The sequence below is a fragment of the Cyrtonyx montezumae genome, unplaced genomic scaffold (genome assembly GCF_038088225.1).
Source record: "Cyrtonyx montezumae isolate F1298 unplaced genomic scaffold, pur_monq_1.0 scaffold_8, whole genome shotgun sequence".
Classification (NCBI taxonomy): Eukaryota; Metazoa; Chordata; class Aves; order Galliformes; family Odontophoridae; genus Cyrtonyx; species Cyrtonyx montezumae.
In genome coordinates, this window is record NW_027072089.1 from 31,548,807 (window position 1) to 31,574,662 (window position 25,856).

At 37.3% G+C, this 25,856-nt stretch overlaps 1 protein-coding gene across 1 annotated transcript in view; it reads right to left on the minus strand.

Annotated features, from left to right (window-relative positions):
* PREX2 (phosphatidylinositol-3,4,5-trisphosphate dependent Rac exchange factor 2) overlaps positions 1–25,856 on the minus strand; it is a 167,502-nt gene that overhangs the window by 14,633 nt on the left and 127,013 nt on the right. Inside the window, exons 35-37 of the mRNA XM_065753165.1 lie at positions 22,732–22,846; positions 12,308–12,374; positions 10,149–10,339 (exon numbers count right to left, since the gene is read on the minus strand). Of these exons, the coding sequence (XP_065609237.1) occupies positions 10,149–10,339; positions 12,308–12,374; positions 22,732–22,846 (373 nt within the window). The remainder of the gene's footprint in view (positions 1–10,148; positions 10,340–12,307; positions 12,375–22,731; positions 22,847–25,856) is intronic.

Consider the following 25,856-nt stretch of genomic DNA (forward strand, 5'->3'; position numbering starts at 1 on the left):
AAAGTTTATCTGTAGGTATAATGGACATTAATGGGTTCAAAGTGCACCTTTCAGCTACACAGTTGTTGAGCCAACTTTCCCATAAATTACACCTTCCTGGAACCCAGAAGACTGAAAATACCAGAGAAATCATATTCTCCATGAGTGAATCAAAACTAACAAAAGAACACTGTAAATGAAGGTCAGCTTGAAGAATTAGATGCAAACTCTAATCCTGTAATTGGAAAAGACTGCCAAACTTCTTCCTGTCTAAACCCTGATGAAGTTGGCACTGATGACAGACATTATGAGCCATTTAAATTTTGACAACGCCAAGAACAATTCAGAAATAAGGTTACCAAGTGTTAGACATACAGCAGGAAAAATACAGAGTAAAATAACACGATGAAGATTTCTTTAATGAGCTACTACAGAGACAGTCTGTTTATATGCTTCATGATCACACTGCAGTAATTGCCAAAATTTGAAGAGATCACCTGAAGGCAAAAAATAACTATGTTAATACTAAGGATAATATTTATAAAACGTTCTTGGAAATCAATAACGAAGACACTCAAGATAACAGCAATGATGATGTTGACTATCAGTACAAACCTTTAATAAAACATTTTATATTCAAGATTAAGTTATGCCAGTTAGATACATCCACCGTTTCTTTTAAGATATGTTCTTGCTTTTGTAAGTATGTTAAAAAATGTTAAAATAGGACCGGTGGCGTAATTACACTTCAAATTTCATCAGAGTAATATACAAATAAAGTACAGTACAGTACTGCAAGATTTTGTTTCTCTTGAGTCATGAAAAAGATCTGACGAACGCCAGTCCTAAAAACACCATTAAAATAAAAATGATTGCTTGTGGCTTTTCTTGTGCAATTATGTCAGAAAGTACTACTTTCTAAACACAGCAAACAACAATGAAAGAACTTCATTTTAGTTGAGCCAGTGAATTAATCAGTAAGATGGCATCCTCTTTAAAAACTGATCTTAAACCTTTCCACAGGGTTACGCTGAATTGATTCACAAGCAGACCTGTATTCATATGCTGGTGCTTTCTCCTAGATTTTTAAATATAGTTCTTGAATCACTACATATTCATTATCACAAATGAAAATGTTCTGGAAAACGGCTGTAGAACAAACCAATTCACACACAAAACAGCAGATGGTATTAAAGTTCATAAAAGCAATTTAGAAGCACTTCTGACCACTGAAAGTATCTGGTCATTTGGGTGCAATCAGTCCAGGCAACCCAAATGAGGAAAACACCAGGGGAAAGGCAAAAAAAACCAACAAAAAACACTTTCAAATGTTCTCATAAAGTTATGCTATGGGAAGCATAAATTCCAACTCCATGTATTTTAATTATACTCTGTAAACAAATCTGAATCTGTTCTTACTCCCTCTCTCTTCCTCTCATTTCTTATTTTATGACAGAAAAACAAAAGACCTGAACTCATCATCTCAGAATTTGTGTCAGTTAGAATCTCAGATTCCTCCCCTTGACAGATTACAGCAGCATTCAGTACAGGCATTTGGCTTTCCCAACACAACTGGGCTGAGAATTCCTCATCCACCCATTTGGTTTCCAAGGGGGAACAGAAGGGGCTGCAGCTGCTCCCATCCCCTGCCTGCTATCTCCTGTCTCCCATCAGTCATAGCAATATTGATGTGAAGATTGCACACAAACTTTCAATTATCTGCTGTTTGAGACTGTCCTGAACAAAAGAGGCTAAATCATTTTCTGTCACCAGTGTCCCAAGCAGATGAATTCATTTGTGTTTTTTCTGTCATTACTTTTTTGCTTTTTCATTTTCTTTTGTGACTGAATATGGTTTTTACTGAACATCTGAAAATCTAGCTGATAGACATCTATATACACCAGAAACCTGATTTGTAGAAGAGGAAAACAGATGGAAATTTTCTGAGAAAGTGATTATTTCACAGCATCTTATTTAACATCACCTAAAAGGAAAACTAATCTGAGCTGATGTACAGCACAGCGCCTAAAGAGCTGCCACTGAGCAAACTGTATATCTGTGTTACCAGAGTCAGAAAGAATCTAAATCATTGAATTCATCAGCAGGTTTCAATTAGGATTACAGCCATCCTGCAACCAAACAGGCAACAAAGCACGTCCCAGAAAAATGCCCTAAATAAATAAGATGAGGTAAGACAAGTTCGTTTGGTAGTTGGCTTATCAGTTACTGCAGTCAGAGATGTCTAAATGGATTACCTTCTGGTTATGTGAAAAGGAAACTTAATATGAAAAGGATGCGAAGTTGTTACACAAAATGTAATTTAATGCCCTTGTTATACTTCTAATTTTTTTCTCTGTACACTGTAAGCTAATCATAAGCACATTTGACCACCTTTTAAGCCAATTACACTATTAAGTATTTTCTTGTTTCTGCTGCCATTTAAAATAATGCTTCTAGAGCAGGTATTATTCTGGAGATAAATCTCTGTAATTACTAGTGATGGCTAGGTAATATATACCTATTCTGATGGGAAACCCAAAGAATAATATAAGTAAACTAAAAAGAAGAGAAAATGTTGTTAAGAAATAAGAACAAAAGCTGTACATATGACAAACTGAAGAGCCTCTTACAATTTCTAAGCTACTGACACTGTGGGAATATGGATCCACACAGGCAAATACTGAAGTTTCTATCTTCTATGCCCACATATTGAAACTCTGCAGAACAGAATTTTTATTTTTCTCACAGGGAGAAGGAAGCTCAGCCACCCAACAGGTATTAGAGATAAAATGCAGCTGAGGTTTGTGCAGTAAAATACAATACTGTAATTTACAATTACAATAAAAATCTACCGGAGTTCAGGACTTATGTTCAGTCTCTTTAAGGCCTTATAATGAAGCTGAGATGTTCTCAGTGAGGAAAACTCACTGCCCCAAAATCACCCTTGGACTGAGCACATCCAATAAGGTTTGTTGTGGTTTACCCCAGAAGGCAGCTGAACACCACATGACTGTTCACTCATTTCCCCTGCAGTGGGATTGGGGTGAGAACTGGAAAAAGGTAAAACTAATGAGCTAATGAGAGTCTAATAGGATAGAAGGGAATAGGAAGGGATAATAATATTAATATAATAATAATAATAAAAGAATAGATAAAACAGTGCAGTTGCTTACCACCTGCTGACTAATGTCCACACATCTAGCACTCCCTGCAACTAACTCCCCCAGCTGTACAGTTCTACAAGACGCCATGTGGTACGGGACATCCCTTGGGTCAGTGTCAGTCAACTGTCCTGATTCTGCCCCCTCCCAGCTCCCCGTGTGCTCCCAGCTCCTCACTGGCAGGGCAGCGTGAGAAGCTGAAGTCTTTTACTCAGTGTAAACACTGCTCAGCAACAACTAAAACATTGGTGTGCCATCAACATCCTAAACCCAAAACACAGCACCATACAAGCTAGTAGGAAGGAAATTAACTCCATCTTAGCTGAAATCAGGCCATTTGTCCAACACTTTTATTATTGTGCAAGAATATCACAGAATCACTAAGGTTGGAAAATACTGCAAAGATCATCTACTACCATCAACCCATCCCCACCATGCCTACCAACCCATGTCTATACGTTTCTTAAACATCTCCAGCGACAATGACTCCACCACCTCCCTGAGCAGCCTGTGCCAGTGCCTCACTCTTTATGAGAATAAATTTTTCCTAATACCCGACCCAAATCTCCTCTAGCAAAACTTAAGGCTGTTACTTCTCGTTGTAAAGTCCTGACTTGCTGAAGTAGATGACGTGAATTTAATAAGCTAGGTAATCAGTCCTAAGTAAGAATACATCAGCCACATATCAGCACTAACCTCAGTTAATGGCTTTTGTAGTTTACAAATATTGTTTTAATCAGGTTTATTAAACTCAACATTACTCATTTTTAATCCTGAACATGGAGTAAGTAATCCTGACTTTTTTCTGTAGCTTATTAGGAAGATCATTATCTTCCAGTATATGTCAGACATAACATGAGACTGCTCTATCTTTCTTAAGACAGAGAGCTTTCTAAAGAATAAAGAAAAAAAACATTTTTCAACATATATCTGTCAATCTTTAAAATCGGCTCAGAACACCTCCTCAGAAATACTCATCCTCAAGATCTTGCCACCTTTAATCAGCTGAAAACATTGCAAGGGGTCACTTAAACCATTCATTATTATCTTCTGTTTTATGAAAGAACATTTCCAAAAGACTCAAAGAATCGCTTTTTGAGTGCTCAGTCATACTTGAAAAAGCAAACAAAAAACATCTAAAGGCAAAAGCCAATGTCAGTCATTATCTCCTATTCAGTATAGAAAGTCTTTTACACTGAAGGCTTCTTTGCTACTAAGTTGGCAAGTAAATCTGTCCACTGGAAAATTGCAGTTTACTTCTTGTCTTGTAAGATCTCAGGTTACTCTCCACCTCAGAACTTAGAGATTTGGAAATGTTTTTAATGTGAGATTGTTCTAGAGGATTTGTTGCATTTTTGCTATAACATAGCAGTGTTTGAGAGGAAAAATCAGATTCTCCTTGAGACTATAGGTAAGACAATTCTGCAGCAACTGAACAGCAAGAAAATTCTATAGAGCACAGCAGTTTGAGTCATCTATCAACTCTGTTGTCAAATGTCCATCCTAGTCCATAACGTTACAATACATCCAAAAGGAAAAAAATGAGCAGGATCCACCTGTCTGTCTCACTGCATTTCTCTGCACTTTCAGACTGCATTTTAAACAAAATAGTACCTCAGAATTTAAAATGTGTATGCAAACTCTATGACAGCAGTCCTTCGCGCACAGTAGAAATTAACAAAGCAAATGTGTCAGGTTGCCAGTGAAAGGCAAATCTTAAAATTAAACAATCAGTGCTGTAGAGACAACTTGTTTGAGTGCAATGCCTTGTTTATATCATCTTAAGGCAAATTCCTGCATATTGATTATATAACTATTTCAAATATTAGCCAGCACAGAATAAAATACTCTTCCATCCAAAATAATTTTAGGAGTACAGAAGTTTTGTTTATGCTTCAGTACGGTGAGGTATCACAAACGCACAGTGATTGTAGGCAGACATAAGAAAACTGCAATTAAAAAAAAAGAATCTTCATTAGAAGTTGGAGAGTAGTCATTCTGACCTGCCCCCTACAATTAGTTCCTTCAGCCCCAGAAAGTCGTTTTACTGTGCAGCTCACAATTTGCATCCACAAAACTTCAAAGAGATTTTTTTTGCTTGTTTGATTGTTTTTCTTTAGCACAGACTCATTGAGCTCAGGACTAAATTCCTACCAAAAAAAAACAAAAAACCCTCAAAACATTATATTATATATATTATTGAATATATTTATTTATTGAAAATAATCTAAAAGGAAGTATTCCTATGATAGAGTGCCTGAAATATAAAATCAGAGTTCCTGTTTTTCAGCTTGTTTTATCTGATTCACTAAAAGGCAGCTGGCCACAGTGGACAGCTTATGGTATTCCTCTGCTTCACTGTGTGGAAGATGGAGTCGGTTTGGCTGGATTTCAGGAGCTGTGCCAGCTGCAGGAGACAGCATAATCAACCCTTGGCAAAACCTGCCTCATCATTCAGCTGAGTGCTGCCAGGCAGAACCCCACTGCTTGAAGGATGGTAATGCTAAGGAGAGACTTTCTGGAGGGGAAATTAAAACTCAGAAAAGAAAATAAGACTGATTTTTTTTTTCTGGGGTACCTCAAGATTATAAAAGACTTCTCTCAATCCTCCAGGAAATGCAAAATTTTAAACAAGCTTGGGATTTGTTTCGTTTGGATGCTTTAAATGATTCCTTTGAGCTTCTAAGTCCGATGGTCCCTGAATAGGCTTCTGCAGCTGCTGCACCTAATTTCATTTTGGCACGGAAAGAGGCGAGGGCATGTCTGCGCAGCCGAGTCTGCTCTACCCCCTCAAGCAGGAGCTAGTATCATGATTCAGTAAAATTTAAAAGTGTCTTTCATCACCTACATTTGCGCAGGGTGATTACAACTTCAAATGGATTGAATACAAGTAAAGAAAGCAGAGCATTGTTTACAGGTGACAATGATTGGCAGGCAGAAATATAATTATGGATGATAGAAAAGGACAAAAAAGAAATATAAACTATCGATTTCTTGGGCTAATTTAGAGTTCTGTTCCTGATGTTGATCAACAAGACATGTTCACTTAGAATAATCCAAGGGCAGTCTGCAGTATTTACATGTCATTGAGGACAGTGAAGGTTAAGGGACTTATTTTTTCCCATCCTTGTTTTACTTGCGACTGTAATATATTTGGAAAGAACTGCTTGAAGTAGATATAGGATTTCAGGCTCTGATGTAAATTGGTAAACATATTGTCATAATAAAAATCAAAGCAAAGCAATCACCAGCAAGTCAAAATCCCGAGTATTATCTCGGATATAGGGATGAAACCATGAACTCTGCCAAGCTGTTTTAGCCTAGTGCAGTGCAAAAAGCAATTTAACATGGATCACGGAGAAGTCAGAAACGAAGACACTGCTGATCCAGAGATCAGCAATCACTGTCAAAGCAGACCAAGCTGTTCATTCACTGTTCCTGACTCTTCTGCATTGGGACTGCCATCCAGCACCTCCCTCCAAAGCTATCTGGGATCTGCTTCCTGTTATTTGACAGAAACCTCCACTGTCAATACATGACACCTAAGTCAAGACAACACAGTAAATGCTCTCAATCATTTTAGTAAGACATAAATTGAATGGGGGAAGGTTAAGGTTCAAAGTATACTAAATTGACAGATTCATGCTTTGCTAAGTTCCCACTCTCCGGGAAAAAACAGAAAGATGCTGACCAACCAAGAGCACCTGAACTCTTCCACAGACTCCAAGATTCTCTTTTTTCAGTAGAGACCAAGCACTGAAATTAGGCCATGATGAGGGTTTTTTCGTTTGTTCGTTTTTTAAGAAAGCACATAGGAAGCTTGCTCTGAGTTCATTACTCTTCATTTCTAAGCTGGCAAGAAGATTGACAAATGAACATACATCCTAAGATTACCACCTGCAATCACAATTCACATCTTTCTGCTATCTGCTTACATAGTGGAATCAGTAGATAATGCCACTTTTAAACTCATTCAGTATCTGTATTGCTCTGCTAAAAACTTTCAGCCACAAGCTCTTGGTCTGGGCTTACAAAATGTGGATTTCTGCAACTGGTTGCATTCAACAACTTCACAGTATTTAGTTTCTAAAAACACAGAAGGCCAGACAGACCACTGAATACAACTAGAAATAAATATCCTCTCTCAGAAAAATCAGTGACTAACTTACAATGTACAGAACACTATTTTGTATGATTATCTGCACTGATTAAATAATATTCCATCAAATAAGCAGAAGAGTACAGCCCTCAAAACTATAGGGAAGAGGCAAAATCTTCTTTTTCTATGATATTGGATCACATCCAGCCTCTTATTATTATTTCTGTCTTTCTCACAGGATTTCATGATGCTGCCAAGAGTTTCACTCTACAAAGCATCAAGAGGAGCACGTTCACAAAAAACACAGCAGAATTCAGCAGGAGAAATTTCAGGAACACCCAGTGAGACTACCGGCTGGAGATGAAACAAGCTTTCTGTCTGGACAAAGGCAATTTCAGAATGGCAAAAAGCAAAAAGCACTAGCTTTTTTTTTTTAGCACTGGACAGGAGAGATGTGACCTAGGGAAGCCAGAAGGAAAACAGTACGTGATGTCTTATGACTTAAAATTCTAAGGAAAGACTTCTTCATCCATCCAATTTGTATGCACAACAGTAACTGGCAACTCTTGTTTCTTGAAAAGATTAAAAAAGCTTCTTCAACCTCTGTTATTTCAACTAATAGCCACAGGAATTCCTTCCAGTTTCTAAATATATTTTCTTCTGAACTTTCACAAATTTAGGTAAAAAACTGTGAGTACCTACAAAATTTGAAGTAGTGCATTCTTCTCTACTGAAGAGTCTACCTTAAAATATTAGTAATAATGCCCAGAGTTGATGTTTTTTTCTCTGAACAGATGGTGGCCACAAAGGCAGTATTATTGCACAACTGAAATAATGTTCTCGTACAAAAGCTGAAATGGACTAGTCTGCAAAGCAGAACTAGTCATGCTTTACAGAAAAGTCTTTTGTGACTTTATATAAGAAGGCCATCTTGAATCCTTTAACATCTTGATGGAAACCCACATGTAAAACAATTATACTCCATTCCCATTGCTTCTAATAATATTTTGAAATCCAGTGTGCTGGCTTTCTAACATTTTGGTTTTTATATATACTTAACTGGACATTTAATAGTTTTTACCTTTGAATTAGTCTTAGTTTTGAGCAAAGATCTCATTTCATTCATTTTCATTTAAGAGCAATAGTTTATTTGGGCTACTGAAGTTGCTCTGACTTCATTCGTGAACAATAAGAATTTTTGGCACAACCACATTTGGAAGTTCAGAACTTGATCCAAGAAAGACCAAAGTCCCTTCTGATCATGGAAGACACAAAATTTGTCTCATTCAACACAGAAATGACTTTAGAAGGGTACTTTGGAATAAAGAATCTGTTCATAAAAGCACAGGGCTTTGAAGAAACAGTAACTAACAGCAACTAACTGAAATGAGCTCAATCTGAGTATTAATTATTCTTTTTTCACCATTCTTCAGAGCCAATATAGCTTCATTCTGCAGGCCTTACATAAGGCTGATTTCCCACTCCCTATCCTCAATCTTGTTCGTTCTTTCTCACAGCAATGTTTATAAACAAAAATCATTTTAGGAAGCAGGAGCTCTGACACACAAAAACTGAGAAAAGCTTCTTGTTCAACTATTTTAAATGAAGGTAAGAGACAGCTTCTCTCTGGCTCATCTTAACAGTCTTCTGAAATGACAACTTAATGCCAACTTAACGCCAATTCATGCTATACAGTATTCCCACCTTCTTATACAGTGACTAATATTAAATAGTAGACTTATTCAGTATTTGCCTAAAACCAGGTACTTTATACAGAGTGACATTCCCTTCTACCAGCAACAAAGAGCAACACAGTCTGTTGCAAATGCTGCTAAGAGAAATGGCTGGCACTGTCTTTATATAACTTCATTGTGTTGTGTTGGCTATATACAGAGCTTTTCATATTTTTCATATCTAGCTGCATTGCAGCTACTGTGCATTCTTTATCCCCTAAAACTCTTTCAAAGAAATGACATTACTTAAAATTAGGATAAAGTAGTGCTCATTTTAGTACAATATACTGGTAATCAAGCCTGCTTAAAATAAGGATTTGAAAAGGTCACAGAATCACAAAATATCCCACAGGGACCCCCAAGGATCATCAAGTTGAAATCGTAACAAGAGTATTTTTAACATATTGCTACTTGAAATCCATAGAGAATTTTTAGAAAGGGAGCAGGTATATAGCATCATGTTCTTTGCTACAGCTTGGACTTTTGTTGTTGTTCCCCCTCCCTCCCTCCCTTCCAATGGCAGTCTCAGCTGGTATAACACAGACAGAATTGTAGTCTGCCAAACTGGAATACAAACATATCACTGCCTTTGAGTAATACAATTAAACACTGGAGAGTTCAATAATGACAGTATTGCATTTTTTAATATACATAAATATATGTGTGTATTAAAATTTCAGACTTGATGACAACATAGCTCAGTTCACTATAGTTCACTTTGTGATATTGTGTTAATTCATACCGAACTTCTAGTTATTATATATTATACTATACATCCTGCTTATTTTTTTTCACTTGAAAAAAATCTTACTATTATTTCACCAGCATATAAAGGAGATAAGAATTTGAGCATTTCTTGCCTGTATTAAAAGTTTAATACACTGTGTTTTATTCACCTAGGAAATGCTTCTTCTGCTTTAGCAATTAAGGTTTCTTTCTTTTCCTGACTTGAATAAGGAACAATCCATAACAACTGCACAAAACAAAATCATGCTGCTCATTTCTGTCAATCACTGCACGTAGAGTTATACAATTAAACCAGAGAACTTTAAAGTATGTTAGATACTTAGTCACATACATGGAAAGACAGCGTTAAGAACTCTATTTAAAAAGAAAATTCTCCAAACTGCAGTGTCTGAATGACTGAAACAATGGGAGGAAAATAAATTCTCATACCGGTGAACTCCACTGTTGCACATAATGATGTGACAGGCTCCAAGCCTGTTACAGAGCTCAGAAGAAACTGACAGCAATCCAACTCCAGAAGCACTGCAAGCAGTGTATGCACAGGCAGCAGTGCGTTTAGATCGGATGAAGGACCCTACGAGTCGGTAAAGTTCATCCAAACAATTAAGAGGCCTCATCAGCTGAAAGAGAGAAAAAGTAATTTTAATATTTCCTACCGAGAGCATGTGGAATGCTTTTTTTGAGAAAGTCTTCACAGATGTGTGCTGGGACAGCAGGGTAAGCTGGGACAGCCAGAGTCAGATTATGTAATGCACATGAACAACATGTTGTCTTTTGCTATGTATCTTAGGAGAACACTTTTTCACCCCCAGACCATCTTAGAGAGCTGATTTTCAGTTCAGGAAACTGAATAGATTCATCAGTGCCATTTCCATCTGTGGTATTTTAAGAAAAGGGAAACCATAGAGAGGCAACCTACAACCATAATGCATGCAGAGGAGAGACACCAGGGCTGGTTAATTGACTCACTGACAAAATCAGATTATAATTAAGAAACACTATCCTCCGTTTATGCAAATGGCTGTTTTCTAATCTTGACTAACAATATGGAAAGAGAAAAATGACCAAGAATGACAAAATATACTGCAAAACTCAGCACTACCATGTGGAAAATGAATGATTCACCTAATAAAGAAAGCACCTTCAAATAGAAGGCTGCGCTCAGAAGAGGAACCATCAAAAGAAGTCTAGCAATGAAAAGCAGCACCCATGATGCTTTGTGTAAAGAAAAGATTCACAGCACAATTCTGTAGATTCCATAATTCAAATTCCATTTCTCTTTGTACCAGAAACAAAGATTGTAACAAAATCCTATTACGCAAAGGATGGATATTTTGTAATAACAGATTAATTCCACAAGGCGTTCTTTAACTAATTAGGGAAATGTCAACCTCATTCACTCGTTTATGGAGGTAACCTCACTGGAAAGCATACAGGTCAGGTAAATAAGTTACAAAAAGCAGTATATTTAAATTGGGCACAAATAGATTTAATTTGGTTTAACTTCTATTGATTTAACTTGCATCCATTTAAATTGATTTTAACTGGTGCCATTTACAAATGCAGAGCTATGGAAAAGAGATCAAAAGTCACAGCTACAGTTACAAACTGAGATCATGCATTCACTCTTAGATAGCTCCCATCGCAAAATAAATGCATTAGCTTAACCTAGCATCCCTTGGTTAGATCTCTGTCATGATTTGTTTTTATCTTCCCCTTGACCTTTCTAAGGAAATAGTAGGTTTGGGGGTAACAAGCACTCCACATGTAATTAAATTTCTCCTGCTGCAACTGTGACATTAAAAAAAAAAAAAAGTTATTAACACCACAGAAGGAGAGGCACAGGCACATGTCCTCCTCCTTTTCCATGTAGTCCAGCACAGAGACAAGAAACAGAATTATCAGTCTTCTAATGATCACATTTCATGATACGGTCATAAAACTTCAGTCTGTCATAGAGTTCAGTGATGATCATTGCATTTCTCAAGCCACAGTAATTCAATCACTTTTGCTTTTAAGCCAATACAGACAAGATCCTAATTTTTTTTCCCTTATCGAGCTGCAATACAGCTATTAACTCTCCAACAATAGGGGAGCATTAAATGCATTTTTCCTAGCCCCTGGGATCTCTCAGTTGCAGAGGTTTAAAGACAGATGAAAGCATTTGAAAAAGCCTAGAAGAGCAGGTTCAGAAGGAATTGTTAGCAAGATGCTGAAGTAGTACTTAATTTTGAACAGCAGCTACAATTTTCAGAACTAAACATTTCTGCCTGCACCTACTCCCCCACTGCCCAAGCCCCTGCATGCTCCTGATGTGACCATATTATTCTGACAAAACCATGAAAAAGGAAAGTTATGGTTCTATTTCACAGACGCACTGATGCCCTCCAGACTTACCACTGATGCAGAATCACACGGCAGCAGATACTCCTTAAAGAGGGGCGCAACAAAAAGCTGCAAGAGAATTTCTCCTTTCCTGCCCCCATAGCTTTGGATAATTCCACTTCTCAATGGAATAAGAAAGCCTCGTGAAAGCACACAGTGTGTAACATACAAAGTTCAATTAGGCACTTAGCACTTTTATTTACCTTATCTATGTAAGCTGCTTTAGATGTTGAATTTGGAGGCAGGTTTGACTTGTCCAGGTAGAATGCCCTGAGAAAACAAACAAAATATGGTAGACTGTTAGCTGTTTAAACTCATGAACAAAATGTATGAAGAAGACTATTCTGAGACAGCATTCTAAGGTTGGATTATTATTATATTTTTATTACTAGTATAATAACAGGAGAGGAAAAAGAATTTACAAGGTTAAATAGATACTAACACCCTATCTTTAAAGTAACAAGGAATGCTTTTCTTGTTTTGGAGACTAATTTCCCCTCTGCCTTTTGACAGTTCACTGTGAAATTTTAACCTCTTCTTAGTAGAAAAACATGTTCTGAAAATGATTTTCACCAAAACACACATTTGCATCAACTAAAGGTTTGTGACAACTGTCAGATGTGAATATTAATTTTGGGGAACTTGGCATCATGGCATGTAAACAGTGCCTGGACCTGCAAGTCTGGTTATGCACTGCAAGTTTTTGATCATTCGTTTGTTTATTTATTTGTAAATAACTTCAATGATATCAGAACAGAATCCCAAATATGAAAGCCGGTACTGGCACTGAGAAAAGCATATTCAAGCTGATAGTTGTAAAACACCCACTGGGTTTCCCTGACAGATGAGGCCTTCGGTGAGGACCATGTAACACCTGACTCTGCAGCAATTCTAGCCAAAGTTAAAAACAAACAAACAAAGAAAGAAACAAAAGCCACAAAATTTCACAGAGAATGAAACAAAAAAACACTGAATTTTGGAAAAAACTAGGTTTTTCAGAGAACCCTCCAGCTATTATCCAGCTCCAAGTCCTGAGCACAAGCAGAAGGCCTGGCTAAGGATCACAGTTGAGACCTGGGCCAGGCTGGAACTGAAGTCCAGCTGTTCTACATAACATGGCAAGCAAATTTCAGCATATGCTCCCCCAACTTTTTAAATATATTTATATTTATTTATACCTTTAAAATAATTTTATCCTCATGCTTGGAGTTGTTAACAGGTTTATATATTTGCAGAGCAGAGGTGCAGAGTACCGATTTGAATAGCTTTTTTACTTCCATCTGGAAATGTTGTGCTGCTAAACAAATGCAGACACCCTTCAGTTTAGTAGATTTTTTTAACTACAGTTTTGTAATTTTGAGAAGCATCTTCTCCCAGATTTGAGGTTTGAACCTTACTAAGCACAGCAATGAGAACTGATCTCATTCTGTTATTCTATTAAGCCCTTGTGCAGTCCAGAATTTACTCTCTGTTAAAGGAAGCTGGAGAATACTGGAAGGAAAAGAGGTTTGCAGAGAAAATTACTCATAAATCACTATGAGTGGCCACAGCACATAAAAGCTACCTCAGCAGCAGCAGACCAGCCCTTTTCTTTGTTAGCAAAGCTAAAGACCAAGGCACTGCCCTGCCATCCACTAAACATTATCAGACTAAAAGCCTTTACTATTTTTTCCTGCTATGCCACAGGAAAATCTGCTTCATTTTCAGTATGCTCAGCACACCCATTCTCTTTGTGCTATTATTTCAGTAATTCAAGTGCATTAAATGAGACCAGAAACCAAATATAGAACAGTACACACATTAATGGAGTACATGGAAAATAATCAACTCAGGGTATAAAATGAAGCAGCGTAGACATTAGAATGGGACATACAATTATAACAATTACTGTATTAATTCAGTCAGTAAAGAACAAAAAAATATCAACTATACACAACATTAATTTTAGATATCAAAATATTCTGCTACCACTGAAACGATTCCCCTCCACCACAATCAGATAACACTCCCAGATGTTTCTCCAGTGCTTTATTTTTATTGCTTTTCATAAAAACTGTCTTCTGTATTTTACAGAACATGACGAACTGTGGACAGCATATAAATTTCCAAAGCACTTCACTTAATTACTAAATGGTTGTTAAGGTCTTTCATCATATTTTATGGGAAAAGTTAATGGCAATCCTGGAGCGGTGCCCAGTTCGGACAATATTTTCTAATCAATTTGAAATGAACAAGAATGAAATCATAGCTCTTTGTCTGCAATTGCGATGCTGTTTTTTGCTGCTAAAAGCCTTACGATTTCTATAAATTGTTGTAGAAAAGCCTTCCTTTAAAAAGGACCAAAAAAAAGGTAAAAAAAACTATAATTACTAAAACTATAGGAGGTGATGGCTATGTTCAACATTTTAAAGACATTCCCTGTGTCAAAATGTCTAATGACAGGACAGATACCTCAAGGAAAACTTACTATGAGTTGAGGTAACAAATATGTTCAGATTCGAAAAGAAAAACTAATCACAAAATTTTCACAGAACTTGTGAATTAGATGCAGAAAAATGGACGTTTCCTCAGGATACCTGAGTTCTGCCCTAGAAAGGTCTACCATTTGAACTGTTACTGCAACACGATTCCTGTACATTTTACTAGCAGTTCTGTATACTATCCAGGATCCAAGTCCAGAAGAAAGAAAACTGTAGTATTCTATCTTTATTTAGGTAGAGAAGAAAGGAATATTTTTCATATAGGCATAATACATGAAGACAACTACCCACTGAAGCCTCAGCATACTGAGCATTTCCTGGCTGACTCTAGACACAGTGACACACCAGCTTTGCCAGTGCCTATTCTAATTGTAAACAAATAGAACTGTGTGTGGAAAATAGTTTGTGAGGATAAGGATGCAACTGCATGGGGAAATGATCAAAATATATACTCGGAGAAAAGAGATGAATTTAGTTATATCAAGAAACGCTAGCCTGCACATCACAGTCCCACTCCTAAACATTTATAAGTGCACAAGCAAGAGGAATCATAGAAATGTGAGCACAAAAGTGTGAGGACAGAAAGTCCTGGATGATAGAAAAAAATAAATTAAAAAAGGTATTTGCTCTAGGTAATTCTGTTTTTCAAATGCTGCATTTCACTCACTATTTTTCCAGGGATCCAGAAGAGACCTCTGTTCCCAGTATGCTAAGACACCAGTCATCTCTATATAATCACTTGAAATCACAGTGCTTTATTAAACTGGAAGTTCTTGGGCCACAGCCACTTTCTGGTGTCTCACTGCTTCTCCTGTTATACCAAGAGCCAAATCCACACTGAACTATCACAACTGGTACTAACCAACAGCTTCCACACTTCCTTATCACAAAGTATATTTCTCTTTTTGATTTATGATATTCCAGACATGGAATATCCTGTTAAGGTGATAACATGCCAAATAGTCACAGGGTAGCAAGCATTCCTATTACACCCACAAGTTGTACAAGCTTCATGCTTGGACTGGATTCAGATCAAGTGACCAGAAGTGAAAGAAAAAGCTTCATCTCTTCAATAAAAACAATGTTATATTACATAGACATATTTCTGTTCCATGCTCATATAAATTCGAGGGGCAGAAATACTTTTTTCTCTTCAGAATTATTTTTAAAAGAAAAGAACACAACTATATTAAAACCTCATGAATTATAGCAATATTAAATTAAACTTGCCAATATTCCGTTGAATGCCTCTTATGTCATCAAATAGATGTAGGAGGCTTTAGAAAGAAACAGTTTGAAGTTACACTGTAAATTAAATACTTTAAAATGACAAATATTGCATTCAATGCAATCAGATGTTCAGTGTAATGAGGATAGTTAGCTAAATCATTTGTCATTAGATTCACTGATTATAATTGCTTCCTTAGCCTAACAGACTCGCATTTACCACCTAAAATGATATCAAAGAAAGCAGAAACATAGGAGAAATGAGAAAAAAAAAAAGAAGTTTAAGGAAAAAAAAAGCCTTTTTCCGTTTAGTGCCAGCTGACTTCAAGGAGTAGTTCTAAATCACACTGAATGGTAGGCACAAAGGACATTTTCTTCAGGTGTTCTACATCCCTTGATGCACAGGCAAGTTAATCACTAGACAGTAGTAATTAGCACTCACGTCACTGGTGAGAATGGATAGCAATCTTCAGCTACCTTTCTCACAGCAAGCTCTTTGGCATAAAGAACTAGGTCATCATATTGTCGGGGATATCACCAGAAAGTGCTATATTGGGGATAAAGAAAAGTCACATGGAAGTAGAGCCCTCCTACCTTCACTTTCATCTATTCCTTTACTTATCCCCCTCTGAATCTTCTCAGTTCAAACCACTATACTATTGGGAATCAAATTTTAAAAGTGTTTAGATGTCTAAATGCAAGGACAGGTGCTAAAGAGACATTAAAAATGTTTGTTAATCTAACAGCCAATGACTGCACCAATTTATTATCAGCTAAAAATTAGTTGTGTAGACCATATCATAACTCAAAGAGGTATAGGTACCTAAATTGCATGTGTGTTTATTCTTAGTGTCAACAGCATGCAGTGGAGCAAATTGCAGACATCTCATATACTTAGAATAACCTTGCACCTCACTGAATGGCTTGTGATCCCTACACTTTTTCCACCTTTGAGACATATTTTTCACATGCTCCATAGAAAAGCTCTTAAAAACAGATGTTCCTTGACTTTTCTGATTGAGAACCAAAAGCACCTGTGAAAAATTTTAAAAGAATGTTGGAGGAGCCCATTTCCTTCCCAAACAGATAATTCATAGATGAAAAAAGCATAATCTGATCTGCCTGATAACTTGTCGAAATGTCAAATATTCATGAAGAAATAAAGACTGGAAAAGTAAGCCTCTTTATTACTGTAGACTGGAAGGCCCATTCTAGGCCATCAACGCTAAACCTCTGATGTATTATTATACAAGCATTCCTATACTCATCAAGGTCCATTCTGAAATAATCTTACTGCAGGAAGCTATTCCAAAACCTGACTCTTTTGAGGAAATGTGTACTTATATTCAACTAAAGGTTTTAACTTAAAAGTCACTGTGGAGTCCAAGGATTGCCTGAGTTATGGCTATCCAGATGACGTGTAAGTCAGAGTTTATCCCAGCTTCTAAGTGGCCTACAAGCATAACCAAGCTTTTGGTCTTGGTAATGACCATGATTTATTTCTATGCAATTCAGTAATAAAGACCATAATGAATCACATCAGGAAATAAACCTTTACCAAATATAAAAATCATATTCATAGGACAGAGTGTGTTTTAACTAAATAGCTCTTAAAACATTAACACTTCAAAAATGATAAATTACGTTTTCCCTCATGCTTTTACATTCATGTGTGATTCAAGATGTACAAGAAAAGATTTAACACAATCCAACAATACAAGTAATAACATTGCAGTCATGAATTATCTCTATTCCTATCACCATTTTTTGTAGATATGAATTCAAATACCATTGTGCCTTGCTGAATTAAAACTGACTCATATCTCTAAAAGCAAAACAACTGATTCAAGACAGAAAAAGGCTATTTGAATGGCAAGGAGTAGCAAAGGAGAATGATGAAAAAAAATGAGAGGAGGCCGAAGAATGTAGAATATTGTTATTTAACATTAGCATCTGTACAGGTCAGATGCACTGGTCCTACTGTAAGTCAGAAGACAACTGTAGGGATATCAAACACATACTAATAAATATATATATAAATCTTTACTGACCTAATAGTTTTCACTTTGATATATTACATGTTTCTCACTAGCAAATCATTTGATTAGTTTAAATTTACAGTGCTGGCAACTTGCACCAGCACAACTTGCAAATACAATTTCAGTACAGCTCTCTTTTCCTTATACATCTCAGAGAAGAAGTGTTGAACTACAGAAATAAATGCCAGTTGGGAAAAAAACATCCAGCAACATTAAGAACAATTGTGGGCCAGATGCTGAAGATTTCCCAGCAACTTCAGAAATCTCATAAACTACTGTGTGTTTAAAATAAGATTTTTACTCAGATAAAGGACTTTCTACACATTGCAGAGGCAACGGATTTTGCCTCAGGAATTGTAGAAAAAAGTAGAAACACTTTCTGCCCTTAGAATGAAGTTCTTAATATAATCAATCAGATTCTTATAGGTAGGGTTAAGTCAGTTACAGAAGATGGAGAGACATTCCCTCAATTCCACATAACTACTGAATTCTGTAACTGATTTTCAACTGTCTTTCTTGTGATATCCTTAAATGATAATCATATGATTAATACTCTGTAGTTGAGGGAGCATTTCCAAAAGCCCCAAAGTGAAAACCATGAAAGAAAGAATTTCTTACGACTGCCCAAATCAGGGTCAAGGAGGGCCTGGCTGGATTGTATCACTTCCGATACTGTGAAAAAGCTGATCACGGTTTCTTAGTAATGAATGATTTTTGTAACATAAGTAGGAATTATGTTTTTTATCTTACTTGATTGTTAATCTATTATGAATTTACTAATAGATTTACTTGATTCAGTCAAATAAATAATTTGTAAATTAATTCTGTAAGGTACACACCAGTAACGATCTTTTGACTCAAAAAACTTTGCATTCCTCGAAGATATTCTATAATTCATTCTTTAACATAACTTCACTACAGAAAATTAAGAAGTAACTGAGGTACCAAACATTTTTTTAGTTCTATTTTTCTGCTTGGTTTCATCAGAATTCCTTTGTAAGTGGGACCATGCATAACTTAAGTGGCTCCACTGGGTTCACGTTATTAGAATACTATTATTCAAATGTGTCAGGAATAAGAGAAGCTGAACTTGCTTCAAAAGTTCTGTTGCTCTATTTTGCTTTCTGCTTCTGTACCAATGGAAAGATTATTAGATGTTCATCGGATAGTTAATTCAGGAGCAGCACCTTTTCTACACAGAAAAGATGGTTTACTGATAGTGTCTTGAATGACATTTTATTATAGATTAGGTGGTGCTACATGGAGGATTTCTTCCACACAAAGAGTTTAAGATAGTGTTATTGCATTTGTGTATGTTTCCAGGGACTATTCAATTTCACTTTTATGTTTTCCTTTGCAGCAATTACCCAAATGCTAATAGCTTTTGATGCTATACTTAGCCTATTAGATTCTCCTGTCGAAACACCTACACAACCTAGAAAAGAGCAGAACAAGAACAAAGCATCTGTTTTTCTATTTTACCTCTTCTCCTCACATTATGTCAGTGAATTCCTGAGGTTGTTTGAGTTTCATTTAAGAAATGGGTTAAGTTCAATAGAAAACTAATACAGAGATCAATTACTGGATGTTCTCATCAGACGTGAAACACCTGGAAGAAAAAAGCATAGTCATCCTATTCTTTAAGATGGACTGGGAATATTTGTTGAATGCTAACTTTTTCACATAGGCTTCTTGCAAAAACCAGGCACTGATGGTTAGCAAATGATCATATCCATAAGTCAAAATGCTGTAAGAATGCTGTATCTTATTAGTTCCAAAACATGAATGAAGATCCTAACTAGAACGCATGAGATAAGTAAGACAAAGCAACAGTAGAAGCATAGAATCATAGGGGTTGGAAGGGACCTCAAGAGATCATCGAGTCCAACCCCCCTGCCAAAGCAGGTTCCCTACAGCAGGTCGCACAGGTAGGCGTCCAGATATCTCCAGAGAAGGAGACCCCACAGCCCCCCTGTGCAGCTGTGCCAGTGCTCCGTCACCCTCACCGTAAAGAAGTTCTTGCGCACATTCGTGCGGAACCTCCTGTACTGCAGTTTCTGTCCGTTCCCCCTTGTCCTGTCTCCACACACTGCTGAAAAGAGTCTCACCACTTTGTCCCCCACACCTCAGATATTTATAGACCAGGATCAGATCCCCTCTCAGTCTTCTTTTCTCAAGGCTAAACAGACTCAGTTCACTCAGCCTTTCTTCATAGGGGAGATCCTCCAGGCCCTTCACCATCTTTGTGGCCCTCCGCTGGACTCTTTCCAAGAGATCCCTGTCTTTTTTATACTGGGGAGCCCAGAACTGGACACAGTACTCCAGATGAGGCCTCACCAGGGCAGAGTAAAGGGGGAGGATCACCTCCCTTGACCTGCCGCCCATGCTCTTTTTAATGCATCCCAGAATGCCATTGGCCCTCTTGGCCACAAGGGCACACTGTTGGCTCACGGTCAACCTGTCATCCACCAGGAAACCCAGGTCCCTCTCTACAGAGCTCCTCTCCAGCAGGTCATCCCCCAGCCTGTACTGGTGCATGCAATTATTCCTCCCTAGGTGCAAGGTTCTACACTTGCTTTTGTTAAATTTCATCTGGTTTCTGACAGCCCAGCTCTCCAGCCTGTCCAGGTCTTGCTGAATGGCAGCACAGCCTTCAGGCGTGTCAGCCAATCCTCCCAACTTTGTATCATCAGCAAACTTGCTGAGGGTGGCCACTATCCCCTCATCAGGGTCATTGATGAAGATGTTGAACAAGACTGGACCCAGCACGGACCCCTGGGGAACACCGCTGGTTACAGGCGTCCAAACAGACTCTGCACCGCCAACGAGAACCCTCTGCACTCTGCCAGTCAGCCAGTTCTCAACCCACTTCATTGTCCACTCGTCTATCCCACACTTCCTTAGCTTTGTTATAAGGATGTCATGGGGGACAGTATCAAATCCACCCAGCCAGTGACAACATCATAGAAGGCCACCAGGTTGGTCAAGCATGACCTCCCCTTGGTGAACCCATGCTGGCTACTCCTGATAACCTCCTTTTCTCCCAATTGTCTGGAGATGGCATCCACAACAAGCTGTTCCATCACCTTTCCAGGGACAAAGGTGAGGTTGACTGGCCTATAATTACCAGGATCTCCCTTCTTGCCCTTTTTGAAGACCAGAGTGACATTGGCTATCCTCCAGTCAGCAGGCACATCCCCCATTCTCCAAGACCTCTCAAAGATGATAGAGAGCAGTTCAGCAATCTCCTCTACCAGCTCCCTCAGCATCCATGGATGCACCACATCGGGTCCCATGGATTTATGAACATTAGCATTGCCCAGGTACTCACGGACCACCTCTTCCCTGACTGAAGGAAAGTCTCCCATTCCCCAGACTCTCACTAACATCCAGGTCTGGGATTCCTGAGAGAGAGCTTTTTCACTGAAGAAGTGAAAGAATAGTAAAACATAAAGCTGGGAAGAATTTATTTTAAGGATTATTATGTGGGCTAAATCAGATATATTCATACAAAAGAACATGACAAAAAATTTTGCCTTCAACTGATAGTAACTACTTTCTAATACTAGCCAAGTTTATCTGTGTTAAATATCACTATGACCAAAGTTTTCTAAAAAATTGAATGGTAACATAGAACTCGTTAAATAAATACACAGGATGAACTTCTTTTCCCCTCCAAACAGTGGCTTTGGAGAAACAAAAAAAAAATGTGGAAAACAGAATGAGTAAAGAAATACTGTTCTTGCCATTAGGACAGATTTGTACTGACACAGATGGAATGAAGAAACGAAATCTACAGCGTTCACTGAATACAACTGGATTTATAATTGCTTTTGCTGTAATACCACTTGAATTAAAGCAGAGTTTAGAAAATCCACTGCTTTGATAAAATGTTTCAGAAATACATTTGCAAGATATATGAAAAAAATGTTCCAACCACAGGGGTGAGTCAACAGGTGTAATAACTGGAAAAATATTGAGACCTTCACTTATCTGCCTCTCACAATATAAGTACACATAGGATGACTGAAAAACCTTCTTCCTCTTTGCTCTTCTCAGCTGTCCTTAATCTCTTTTTTACCTCCTGATTTCTATTGTTTCTAAAGGTGTCTAATATCGTACAGTTTCCATCCAATTAAAGGATTTAAAAAGTGAAAAGATTTGATTTTACAGCAGTCCTTCATACTTTTTCTCTTCAATTTATGTAAATAAGTACATTTAAAAGGTGTTTTCCACAGATATATTTTGCTGCCAGAGAGGTCTAGGTACATACCTTCATTATTTTATTAATCACTAATAGTATACCAGAAATTCTGTCTTTATGTGCGACTTCCTAATTATCTACCAAAGAATTATTTTACGAAAAACACAATCTTTACATACAACGCATGTGTGCTTTGTAATTCATACCTGAAGTTGATGCAAGTACCTAGAGATGTTTTTATTCCCACTAGTACTGGGAAAACAAATAAAAATAAAAATAATAAAAACGAAATGCATACAGCTTTGAGGAAAACAGCATTATCCTTAAGTTGTACTCTACAGAAATATGATCTGCAAAATCAGACCATGATGTTCAGCAACTGAGAAACCAGATCAGCATTTGTGATCAAGTAGCTATTTTCTTTTTTAAGTACATTAGTAAAACAATGCTGAGGCAATTAAAGCTGTAATTTTCATAGGAAAACATTTTAGAAAAAAAACATTATCCTATTTTTATTTCAATGTAATCTTAACATTGCAGAAATTAGAAAAATCAGAATTATGACTCTTAGATCTCCAACCAAGCAATAAGAACAACTTTCACACGATGCATTTTAGTTTAAAGATGTGTCACAGAAACTGGTCAAATAGCAACACTTGCATGGCATTATTACCCACCGTAGTTTCTGGTTATACTGCTTGACTTTCTCTAGAGATGCTGCATTAATCTGAGCTTGAAATTCTTCTACTGAAACACTGTCTCTGTAATAATATCCTTCCATGCTCTCCAACGCTATAAAAAGAGAAAGTAGAATGGAGAAGAGAAAAATCAGTATTAAATATTTAATATTCACCTTCTTTGTAGCTTTGTTCACAGACTAGTGAATTTCTTTCTAGCCTTGGAGTTGTAACCCCTGTGGATTGCTGAGCTGTTTCTGTATGTCATCAAATTCATACAGATCTCTTTAAGATTTCATTTACAAGAAAAACTGTATTCCTGGCCTTGTAGAAAATACATTTCTGTTGCTCTAATTAAAGTACTGCTAACTCAGAATACATAAGTGTTGTTTTTTTTTTTAATTTCTGATATATACTGGAAAAGCAGTAAAATGAACTGGGGTAGAAGAACGAAAGGATAAAAGTACCAACTACTTTCAGAGACAGAGACGTAACTTTGTGTGAAGCCTCATTTGGGGAGACATGGAATTCTTGAACCTGTAGATATTTACACTGATAATCCAAAAGCCTTCTCGAAGAAGTAAAGGAAATTTATTTGGATCTCTAAAAATGCCATGTAAGCTTCTTTTTAGGTACTGGGTACATCTCTATGTTCAAGTATTTGTCTTCACTCATCTCTGCTGTATTCACTTTTAGAAGAGCAAGGTCAAATATTGCTACAAGAATTCAGGAACTAAACAAAGACTTCCAGTAAAAGACCACGTCCTTCCCATATAACCATCAAAATGAAATCAGAAGGAAGAAGAAAGAAATGCACAACCTTTCCATTTTGGCACATACTTCCCAGCAATAACTTTCAAAACCAAAACAAACTGAAAGGAAATGAATGAAAAAAAAAACAAAACCAAAACAATCTGCCCCTCCTTTAATTCAAATATACAGGGATGCTTACTCTTTTCTTTGACTAAGCTCCATCAAATGCTCAAGTGTTTGAAAGGTCTCAAGCAAATATGGTCCAGAAAAAAATCAAGATCTTTACTTAATGAGAACTTGTTAAGAGTTTAACCTCATTATAACATAAAACACAGGCTCTTGACAAAACAGGCTTTTTAGGGAGGAGCATTAGAGATTTTACAATTAAGAACATTGCTACTTTGGTAACCCGTGCACGCTAAAGGAATTCATCAGCCTATCAGAAAATGCATGCAATAGCAGAGTTCTGATTGAAATGTGCTGCAGTCTTTACAGCTTCAGCTGTACACAGAATATTAATTCTGTATTAAGCAGTAATTGTACTGCTTAACATGACCAGTTAATGAATAATTCATTCCATGTAAAAGAGCATGCAAATTGCACTCCCCTTCGGTGCTTTCAAAGTTTGCAGTTCTGCTTCTGTGCAAAAAATATTAAATTTCAACATTTAGATTTGCTTTTTTCTTGGTGCTAGATCACAAGAGAAAGCCTATACAAAAGCATCCACAGAACTCCATTTATAATACCACGTTATTACAAACATACAGCTGATTATCTGTACTTCTCGTTTCACTGGCATAACGTTGGTTTTATACTAGTTATATCATCCACCAGGAAAGTCACCTGTCAGGACTGACTGGGGCACACAGTTCTGTTTCTAAAGGCGCTGTGGGGGGTCATTCTTATGGTTGATAGCAGGGAACCCCATACTTTGGCCATGCATACCACGTATGCTTTGGCTCTTTCCTTCAGTTACAGAATTTAATATATTTCTACCTAGTATATTGGAAAGCTCTTTCGTAAGGCAAGCTTTCCTTACAAAGTGAAACATACCTTCCATGGTACTCTTATGTCAATATTAGGATATGATGACAATGATGCATAGACAATTTAATGGAAAATAAATGGACGGGGCAGGGAGGGAGAGGTCGTTTAATGGGTATTAGCTAATGAGACATGGTCTACACCTAGAGGCTCATTAAAAGCAGAATACTACAGAGAACAGGAGGTGACACTTCCTATCAAGTTTGCAGCTGCAACCAAACCACGGAAATCAATGTATACCATTATGTGCACGGCCACCTACTGAGGGACCTAGACAGGCTGGAGGAATTGGCCAGCAGGAACAATGTGAAGCTGAACAAGTCAAATGTCAAGTGCAGCATTTGGGAATATAGGGCCTGGGGAGCATCTTCGCTGAGAACATGTGAGTTACGTTAGCAAACTCCACGAGCCAGCAGTGTGCCCTGGCAAAAACTGAAGGCAAAGAACATCCTAAATTGTGCTAACAGAAGCATAGCTGGTAGACAGACAGAACTCCTTATCGTTACTTTCTTTAGCATCACTAGATTGCATCTTGTACCACAGGGCAAAAAATGCTTCAAGAAAGCTGTTGATCAACAAGAGTAGTAGATCAACAAGTTTAGTAGAGGACACCAAGGTTGTCATAGCCTGAAGTCTCATGAGTAGAGGGTAGGGAAGTGAGCTTGTTCAGCCTGTTCTTGATGGAGCATCTACTAGCCACCTGCCATTAGCTAACAGCAGATCAAGAAGATAACAGAGCCAAGCTCTTTAGTGTAATTCAAGGTGGCAGTACAAGAGGCAACAGACAACCTGGGAAAAGAGAGGCTGCAAATGAATGTAAAGAAAACACTCTTTCATGATAAAAGCAATCAAATAAAGGAACAGGACATCCAAGAGCTTGCTTAGTTTCTTTTCACATTTCTTGTTCTTGCTCAAGATCCTACTTGAAAAATCTCTGAGCAATCTGGACTGAGACCATAGCTGACTCTTTTATGAAAAGATCCTCCAGGACTTCACAACCTCAGGCGGTCCCTTCCAATCTGAATTATTCTATTCTTCTATAAAAAAGTGTCTAAATAATTAAAAGTCTAAAGAGCAATTTTAAATCGAATTTTATCTTAAACATGGTATTTTTTAATAAATTACATTAATTGCTGAAATCATAATTCTAATGTAGGAAATAGAGAAGTCTGAATGCCAGTTCAGTATCTCGACATTCTTAGACCTCAATGCTGCAAACCAAGATTTTTGAGTGCATAAACCTAAGTGTATGTTCTTACACATAAGCAATTGTACTAACAACAGGGAGGATACATAATCTAGACTAGATAGTTTTAAAACTATAAAAG